The 10,240-nt window shown below is 39.1% G+C and overlaps 1 protein-coding gene across 1 annotated transcript in view; it reads right to left on the reverse strand.

The window, feature by feature from the left end:
• Positions 1 to 9,481: 9,481 nt before the first annotated feature.
• The window catches only part of LOC145018586 (Pentatricopeptide repeat (PPR) superfamily protein), a 2,426-nt gene continuing 1,667 nt past the window's right edge, over positions 9,482 to 10,240 (reverse strand). Inside the window, exon 2 of the mRNA XM_078976463.1 lies at positions 9,482 to 10,240. This exon is cut by the window's right edge and continues 893 nt beyond it. Coding sequence (XP_078832589.1) covers positions 9,540 to 10,240 — 701 coding nt within the window. The 3' untranslated portion in view covers positions 9,482 to 9,539.

A 10,240-nucleotide genomic window follows, 5' to 3' on the forward strand; every position in this document is an offset into this window, starting at 1 on the left:
TACCGGAATGGAAATGGGAGCGAATTACTATGGACTTCATAACCAAATTACCCAAGACGACAAGTGGACTCGATACCATATGGGTCATTGTCGACAGGCTGACCAAATCCGCGCATTTCCTACCCATCAAAGAGACTGACAAAATGGAGAAGCTTACAAGAACTTACTTAAGGGAAGTAGTGCGACTGCATGGTGTTCCGATATCCATTATCTCCGATCGAGATAGTAGATTCACTTCAAGGTTCTGGAAGTCACTACAAAGTTCCCTGGGAACTAGGCTGGACATGAGTACAGCCTACCACCCACAGACAGACGGACAAAGTGAGAGAACGATACAAACTTTAGAAGACATGCTGAGAGCCTGCGTGATTGATTTTGGAAAGGCATGGGATATTCATTTACCCCTTGTCGAATTTTCATACAACAATAGTTATCATACAAGCATAAAGGCTGCTCCGTTTGAAGCCCTCTATGGTCGAAAGTGCAGATCCCCTCTGTGCTGGACTGAAGTTGGCGATACCCAGTTAACTGGAAGAAGAGTTCCTGAAAGCACTCTCACCGGTCCGGAGATCATACGTGAAACAACAGAGAAGATCGTTCAGATTCGTGAACGATTGAAAGCCTCAAGAGACCGACAGAAAAGCTACGCTGACCAAAGGAGGAAACCTTTGGAATTCCAGGTAGGAGACCACGTCTTATTAAAGGTCTCACCGTGGAAGGGTTTAATACGATTTGGAAAGCGTGGGAAACTAAATCCAAGGTACATAGGGCCTTTCGAGATTCTTGCCAGAATCGGCCCTGTGGCTTACAAGCTTAACCTACCGCGCGAACTTAGTAACATCCATCCAACCTTCCACGTCTCAAACTTGAAAAAGTGTCTATCCGACGAGACTCTTGTTATCCCACTCGACGAAATCGAGATCAACGAGAGCCTCAACTTTGTGGAAGAACCAGTAGAAATCATGGACCGAGAGGTCAAACAAACAAAACAAAGTCGCATACCCATCGTGAAGGTTCGCTGGAACGCCAAGCGGGGACCCGAATTCACGTGGGAACGCGAAGATCAGATGAAACAAAAGTACCCTCATCTCTTTCATGTTCACTAGTATCTTTACCACTTTAAATTTCGGGACAAAATTCTCTCTAACGGGGGGGATGATGTGACAACCCGATATTTCAACTCTTTGTAACGACCAAAGTGGGTCAAGTATTGTAACCGCTTCTGAGTAATAAAATTTACTTTCATAATAAAATGTACAAATAAGTCCTATTTAATTTCCTTCTATGATTAAATGTATTTGAACCATGATCGTACGTGAAAAGAACGCCCAAATCCGACTTCATTTAGCGAAGTTATGATTTTTCCAAGTTCGATTTAGCAACAGACAGCTAAAAACTCGAATCAGAAATCGAGCGACTTTTGGCCGGAATGACCTAAACGAGAATCGAAGGTCTCGACAATGGTATTCCAGCGGTAAAAAGTCTGGCAAAAACCGACATCAGATAAAGAAGTTACGAATTTTCAAAGAAATTCCTTAAACACGATAGATTTTATATTTAATAAAAAAAATAATTTCGGAATTTGCCGACGGAGTCTAAACGAAAGTTGAAGAGCGTAGTCTCACCTACGCGAGGATATAAAGACCATCGAAAACGGAGTTCGTATGAAGAAGATATGAATTTTTGAAGTTTATTAAATAAATAAATTATTTATTTTATTCAAAATTCGGATATTATCCGAAGGGGAGTCAGCATCCGAGTTACGCGCTGCGTACCCCTGTACGCCCCGCGTACCCGAGAAGCTCGGCCTCAAACCATCCACGTCGCACGATCCGGAGAACCCGACCCGCTGTCCCATCCGACCCGCGTACCCAGGGACCCGTCCCATCTGAGGCCGAGGCAGTCGAGGCTTCGGTCATGCGTGATGTACGCGTACGCGCTGCGTACTAGCGTACGCCCCGCGTACTAGCGTACGCCCCGCGTACTGAGGCAGACCAGCCTCCCTATAAATAGCATACGAGGGTTTCCAAAGAAAGGGCTCATTTCTCTTCTCTCTCACTCTACTTTGCCTCGTTTTCCGTGTCCGTTCAAACCCGAAGCTCTGGTCTTTTTGGCTCAAGTCCAGAAGGTCGATTTTACTCCCGAGATTCCCGAGAATCCCGAGGAAAATCCGTTTCCCGAGACGAAACTCTGCCCGGTTTTCCATCTCGCTATCTCCAAAACTTTCAAGTGAGTTTCATACCCCTTAATCAACCGTTTTAATTATTCTAAATACTTTTATATGCTTTCAAAGGGGGGGGGGGATTACAAGTAAAACACACGAGTATTATCGTGTGTTATATAAAAAACTATTTTATATACTGTTAAATATTCAAATCACATGCGATTTATAAACCTTTAAAGGAACTTTTAATTATATAAATATATATCATATGTTACAATAGCATTCGATCTTTTAAAATATAAAGATGTTGTAATGCAGGTATAAAACTAAACTGTTCTTAAATTATTCTTTTCTATCGTAGACTCGACACCAAAAATCTATGCTTTCATAAACAAATGATTCTTTTCCTAAGTATTTCTAAAAACAAACAAGGCACACTTTGTAAAACTATAATAGGTATAGTTTTACGAACAGATTTCTAACTCTTATGTACTAGAAACATATATTTCAAGAAGTTTACTTTCGTATACAAGAACAAACGTAACATTTTAACCAGTAGATCTGTTTTTATACCACGGGTTTGTGAGACACTAACTTCATGTACGTTCGAGTACACATTTCAAGTCCTGTATTATATACCAGAATCCCTTGGAGGGGGAGCATGGTGTTTGTGTATAGATCTATACGGGCTTGACAACCCGCGCCCTGACTGTTAGCTACAGTCCACCGTTTGGGGTGACAAACGTCATAACATTCCAACGCCTGAAGAACGTTGTGTATAGGCATTTCGAGTCAATAGTATGGTTATAAAACTCACAAGGGGTATTTAAAAACGCATTGATTTACAAGGTTTTCAAATTCATTTATTATTTTACCTTTACATACATTTTGGAAACAAACATTGGTCTTGAATGAAGGCTACTTTTATGCTAGTAGAAAATATAGGATTTTCTAAACACATACAAACAAAGTTAAAACATTTCATTTCATTTAAACATTGTCATTTAAATACTTATGAAATTCACCAGCTTAAATGCTGATCTACTCTTTCAAAATTACTTGTATGTCCCAGGGATTCAGTAATTTCAGGTACTAATATGCTTTTGAAGAAGAGATGCTGCGGCGCCAGTTTAATCTCATATTTTTGACATCATATTGTAATTGGTTTTGAACATGTAACTTTTGACAAATGTAAACTTTCAATTATATATATGATGGTTGTATTGCTTTCTTTACTATGTATTCATTTGTTACGCTACCACATGAAGTCATCCGCCCCCGAACGTTTCCGCCGTTCAGGTTTTGGGGTGTGACAATGTTTAAGACATTAAACAACACAACTTAGGGACAAAAAGAGGAGTTTACGGCCAAGACTAGTCTTGGGCTGTAGACACCCAAAAATTTTACCAAAAAGTCCCTAAAACCCCACCTAAGGCCTTCATAAATTTATCTAAGGTGTAGGAGAGTGTTTTGGACCATTTAACATGTCATTTTGAAGAACAAAATGGATTTTACGGCCCAAGCACAAGCATGGACCGTAAACTCCCCAAAATGCCCCAAATTAAGGGTTTAAACCCTCCAATTTAGTTCAAGACACTTGCTAGAAAATTTGAGAAGTGAAATATGGCCTTAACTTGAAATTTTGGAGGACTACATGAGTTTACGGCCAAGCCTAGGGGGATTACGGCCGTAAACTCCCAAGGAGTGGCCTTTGGGCGGTAAACTCCAAGGGAGTGAACTCATGGACTCCGTAAACCTCTCTTGGCCTTGTACCACTCCCGGGAACCCCTCTAGGCCGTAAAACCCCGAATTGATGCTAGAATGCCTAAATACTTAAATGGAAAGCATAAAATGATTAATTTCTTGTAAAATACATATTTCATATGACATTAGGGTCCTAAAAGGTGCACAAGTCATTATTTGGTACAAAACGCTCAACCGACACTTTTACTCGATTTACCCGATTCACCCGATTTACGCGATTTCAAGTGAGTTCATACCCCTTTAATGAACCTTTCAAATGTTTTATATGTTTTGGGGGGGGGGGATACAAGTTGATTATACATGTTTATGGAAAGCTATACAAGACAATTATTCATGTTATGGAAATTAATCACATGTGATTCACCACCCGTAGTTCAAATCACATGTGATTTATCACTATGCCTTATAAATAGATTATTCGTTTTCAAAACTATTTTGGATAAACAAACAAGTTTTAAATGTTTCTTTTGGACAATACTTTTATTAAACAAATCTTCTTATAGAATGTAACCACACTAATATATTTATATAAGTAAGACTTGAAGGACTTAGGACCGATAGCTCGCCTTATTTCCTGTTCTTGTTTGATTGTGGGCTTAGGGTAGTGGTTATCCGTCCGACTGTCGTTGATTTCTTAGTTATATATCTTGTGTATTAGTATGGATTATGAGTATTTCTTAATTCATTAGATGCCTAAATCACTAACCTGACAAGAACCATACACACTAAGTTAACTATAATAGGTATAGATAAGGCCTCTATTACTCGCTTTAGCTACTACTCTACACACTATAATACTTTCTATTATGAAACTATACACTAATAAGAGAATACAATACGAGTTATACAAAAGACTACTACACTATAATACAAGAGAAAACACTAATCATGAGATAACACATTAACCCACTACGAGATACTCTATTCGCTACGCACTACGCCCAGAGTTTTCCGATAGGAAGACGACGCTATATGTATAGATCTATACGGGGCAGACGTTATTACATCCCGACTGTTAACTTCAGTCCGAGCCGCACAGGTCCAGGGATGCCACTACTTCACTACACTTTGCATGACCGGGAAGGTCATAGGGTCCGCTATTACTCACACTATTGGTAACATACAAGAAATACACTATAACCACACTAAAATACTAAACTAAAGATAAAGTTAATATCCCGAAGTAAACAAGTATCTAATACTAAAGAAAGTTGCACCACTATTATTGACTTCAAGCATAACTTACCATATTGCATTACTTATTTGTGAGTCACTATTATACTTTCACGATAAATGGTTTTCAAAGATGAAAATAATATGTTTCTTAAAGGTTTTCACTTATAACGTATTTCTGGAAAATATAGGATTTTCTAGGTTTTACTTCTACTTATGACTGTAAATTGCAGCTTTTCATACTATCGGTTCTAATGCTTTTTATACAAAAGCTCACACAAAACTCTTATGAACTCACCAGCTTTATGCTGATACTCGTTTTCAAAATAACTTGTATCCTCAGGTCAAAGATAGACAGGTACAAATGTAGCATTTTTGGAGAAGATGGAGCATGCAAGACCCATCTCTTATTTTTGATTTACTTTTGGTGTTTGTTGAACAATACAAAACATGCTTGTAATTAAATTCACTATGTAAATGTAATGGTTGTATGTTTCTTGTTTACTATTACACAATTGTGATGATACTGTACATGACGTCCTCCACCCCGAAATGTATTCCGCCGTTATCGGTTTTGGGGTGTGACACCATGTCCTGCTACTGATGAGTCATGGGACCCCGTCCACGCTCCTAATGGTAGTGAGGTACGGGCCTAGCCCACTCTCACTCTTGTTCTAGTTTGGGACTCGCCCCTATTCTGCTACTAATGAGATATGGAACCCCATCCACACTCTGCTATTGGTGAGATACGGGACCTCGCCCACACTCACCTCCCTACCAGGCGCATACATGTATCACACAGACAACAAGTATAAACTATTATATAAACAATTCCTTGGGCACCCGCCCGCTATTACTGGAGCTCGTCCGGAAAATAATACTAGCATACTGTGCCTAGGGCTAACCCCCGGGTCTTCTACTCATAACTACATGGGCCGACATTGTGGGCTTAGACCCATTCACACAAAGGGAAACTCACCTGCACTGGTTGAACTTGCTGATGATCTCACTAGTTGCTGCCTGACAGCTCACGGAACTCCTGCTCCCCTTGCTCCCCGAACTACCAATATCAATGCAACACTGAGTCTAACTGACCCCCGAAAGACAACCAAGTCCACCCTGGTCCAAGGTCAAAGTCCTGGTCAAAGTCAACCTTCTAGGTCAACCCTACTCGCCGAGTCACCCCACTGACTCACCGAGTTCATAATGTTCAGATTCCTTCCATTCGCGACTCGACTCGCCGAGTTAGTCCATGACTCGCCGAGTCTACCGATTTCAGAGTCCTGACCTGTCCAACTCACTGAGTCACCACCCGACTCACTGATTCAAGTCTCAACTCGAAGGGTTTGGGGTTTCGCGACCTGACTCGCCGAGTCCAAGAACAGACTCGCCGAGTACAAGGCAATCTTCATACGACTCGACGAGTTGTTCATCCCGCTCGTCGAGTTTCTCCACAACTTCATGCTACTCGCCGAGTCCACCCATAGGACTCGCCGAGTCCCTTCGGTTATCCTTACATGCAGAGGACTTTTGAGTCATGCATGAACTCCAAGTTATAGATCTACTCTTCCCAAGCCTATTCCACACGTAAAGTTGCAAACTTTACGTGTAGAGAATGAGATCTAGGCAAAATATGCCATAAACTAGGGTTTAAGACCAAGGGGATTCAAAATCGACTTAATGGCTGATACTTTATGCTTCTCCAGACCGTAACACACTTGGATCTGAAGTAGCAACTCCAGATCCGGCTTCTAACCCATAAGGGTGGCTAATCATGGCTTAAAAAGCCCAAAACTCACAACCAAAATAGATCTAAGGGAAGGAAATGACATAATACCTTCAATACTTCAAAAAGACTTCACAAACTCCAGATCTGAAGCCAATCCTTGAAGCTTTACTGATTCCCCTCCTTCTTCTTCCTTCAAATTACCCAAAAATGGCTTGGAAGCTTGAATGTACAACAATGGAGGCTTAGGCTTCGTTTTCTGAATGGGGGATGCTCTAAGGAACCCTAATGGAGAGAATAAGAAGCTTAAATAGCGCCCAAAGTCCCAGATTTAGGGTTTTCCTCGCACAGACCAGACTCGCCGAGTCCACTTGACTGACTTGCCGAGTTGGCCACTTACACTTTGACCCGGATCCCGCTCGGACTCGCCGAGTCTACCCTTAAAATTAGGGCTTTTCTTTCCTTTCTTGGCCTTCAAAACTTTGGGTGTTACACCATGTCTAATACATATATAGTTATATAAATAAGGTTTGAAGGACTTAGGACTGACAACCCACTTTATTTCTCGTTCCTTGTTTAGTTGTGGACTTAGAGTACCCTGTTGTTTGTCCGAGTGTCGTTTGATCCTTAGTTATATATTATGTATATATGTGTAGATATAAAGACTTTTATCTCATTTCAATACATTCAGTCATACAAACGATTCTACTAGTAAACTATAATAGGTATAGTTTAGGGTTATACTACTCATTACTTCTAGTTCATTCATGAGTCACTACTTACTATTATGAGAAACTATACAACTATACTATGATAAGAAACTATACAACAATACTATTATGAGAAACTATACAACGATACTATTATGGGAAACTATACAACTATACTATGATGAGAAACAGATAGAGAATACCATAACGAGAAACAATACATTCACTACACTAGTACATACATTACATATACAAGTATACTATAACATAAATGTGAACCACTGTTTCAGGGCATGTCATCACTGACATGGCCCGATTTGTACCTAAAATCTCCTGGAGGAAGAGCGTGAGTTTTGCGTATAGATCTATACTGGATTGACTATCCTACACCTTTGCTGCTAGCTATAGTGGGACCTGCAGGTCTACGGGTGCCAAATGTCATTACTTCCGACGTCTTTCATCGTCATGTTTATAGTCAATAGTATGGTACAATCAATCACATAATACCTTGATAAAAATCCGTTTTAAGGTAGTTAGTACAACAATAGTTACTATAATACAACACTACATTACTACATTAATTTCCCCTTTGCATTCACTTTGTGATCATTTCACATAAACGATAATGTATAAACTATATTTTGATAATGATAGTTACACTTGGGAAAATTATGCACTTTTACAAGAAACAAAACATACAAAACAGTCGTGCCTTGGTAGAAGGCTACTTTTAGTAGAAAATATAGGATTTTCTAGGAGTTACAAACATTACAAACATTCGCATACTTTTACTACAAACGTTTGCAAACTCATACTTCAAACACTATTACAAAATTTTTGATACAAACAATGACACTAAAATACTTATGAACTCACCAGCTTTAAAGCTGATAAACTCTTTCAAAATAACTTGTATTTTCAGGTCATCAGTAGACATGTACTGATGCCAGCTTTTGAGAAGATGGAGCGCATTCAAGTCTCATCTTTTATTTTGATTTACATTTTTGGTGTCTTATAAACTATACAGAACACACTTGTATTAAATTATATTATTAATGCAATGGATGATGTTGTTTGTTTACTTACTATTATTTTGTGTTGTGAAACTGTATATGACGTCCTCCACCCCCGAACGTTTCCGCCGTTCCGGTATATAGATATCAAGTGTTTCTCTCCTTCTTTGAGGTCGATGGTTCAAGTTAGGTTCTAAATAAATTAAAAGTAGTTTAGGAGTATATTATATTTGTTTTTTCAAAATAAAAATAAAAATTAGGCCAAGCTATTCAGCCTCGGGCTCGTAAGGCCAAGTCCAATTTGCTCGACAACGGTCTATGTTTGAGCATGGCTTGGCGAATCAGACTCACCAAAAACTAATCTTGTCTTATCCATCCCTTTCGACTAGTGACAAAACCATACATACCATGAGGTCTGAAAATTTGAGTTCCAACTCCGGAGTTTTGTATGCACCATTCTTTAACAAAATGATCTTATATAATGGAACACAAGAGGAATATAAAAGGAAATATGGTCCTTTGGGTCAAGTAATTAGAAAGTGAACGGACGAAGATGATTAGAGAATCGTTTATTGATAGCTCGTGTTTAGATAGATCATTTACACACACTAAAGCATACACATCAGGAAGTTTGGATCAGAAGGGAGTTAGAAGTCCACGTTAACATGAAATGTGTTGAGATTGATGTATATTCAAATCAACAAAGGAGTTAGAAGTCCACTTTAACATGAAATGTGTTCAGATTGATGTATAGTCAAATCAACATTTGGTAGGTATGTTGAGGTAATTTGTAGTTTCTTCTTGTTATTGTTGATCAGAATTAGATGTAATTAGTGATTCATTATGTAATTATGGAATATTTATGTTAAAAATCATTTGTTATAAAAATGGTGTCTAATGACAAATTAAGGTACTTAAGTGAAGTTAACTCTAATATAACCATATACATAAAAAAAATACTTTGAACACGCATATAATAAATGAATCAATCACCAATAGTCTTTGCATGAACAAACACCATCGATGTAACGGTGAAACCTAGTTCTATCACGTACAACAATCTCAATCTCATAAACCTTGGAAGCCAGTTTCATGAAGTTATGACAATCTTCACATACTCTCAGATTCTTAATTATTCGTATACAATCTCCTCTTTTCCTTCTCACTAACCCATAACACAACGCCAACTTCTCACTGTGCCATAAAATCGCCTTTTTCTTCTCTTCTTCCTCCAAATCAACCAAAACACCGCACATATTTGGAGTGTAACCCGCCACCTCTAACTCTCTTACCACCTCATCTAACTTACCATATATCTCATCTACATCTTCATGACTTCGATCCGCTGTTAAAAACTCATGTAATTTACCATTCAATTCAATTCTACTACACCCTCGTTGCTTCAAGATTCCCTTATTTTGCATAACTTTCCTCATTTCCCCAACATTTTCCCATCTCTTTTCTTTGGCGTATATATTCGATAACAGAATATGGGCTCCATCATGATACGGGTCAAGCTCAAGAACACGTTTTGCTGCAAACTCACCGAGTTCAACCTCATTGTGGATCCGACAAGCAGCCATCAAGGAACCCCAGATGACAACATTTGGTGCCATGGGCATCTCCTCAATTACCTCAAGAGCTTCTCTAAGCATATTGGCTCGACCAAAAAGATCCACCATGCAACCGA

The sequence above is a fragment of the Lactuca saligna genome, chromosome 9 (genome assembly GCF_052625555.1).
Source record: "Lactuca saligna cultivar CGN05327 chromosome 9, ASM5262555v1, whole genome shotgun sequence".
In the NCBI taxonomy this organism is placed as follows: Eukaryota; Viridiplantae; Streptophyta; class Magnoliopsida; order Asterales; family Asteraceae; genus Lactuca; species Lactuca saligna.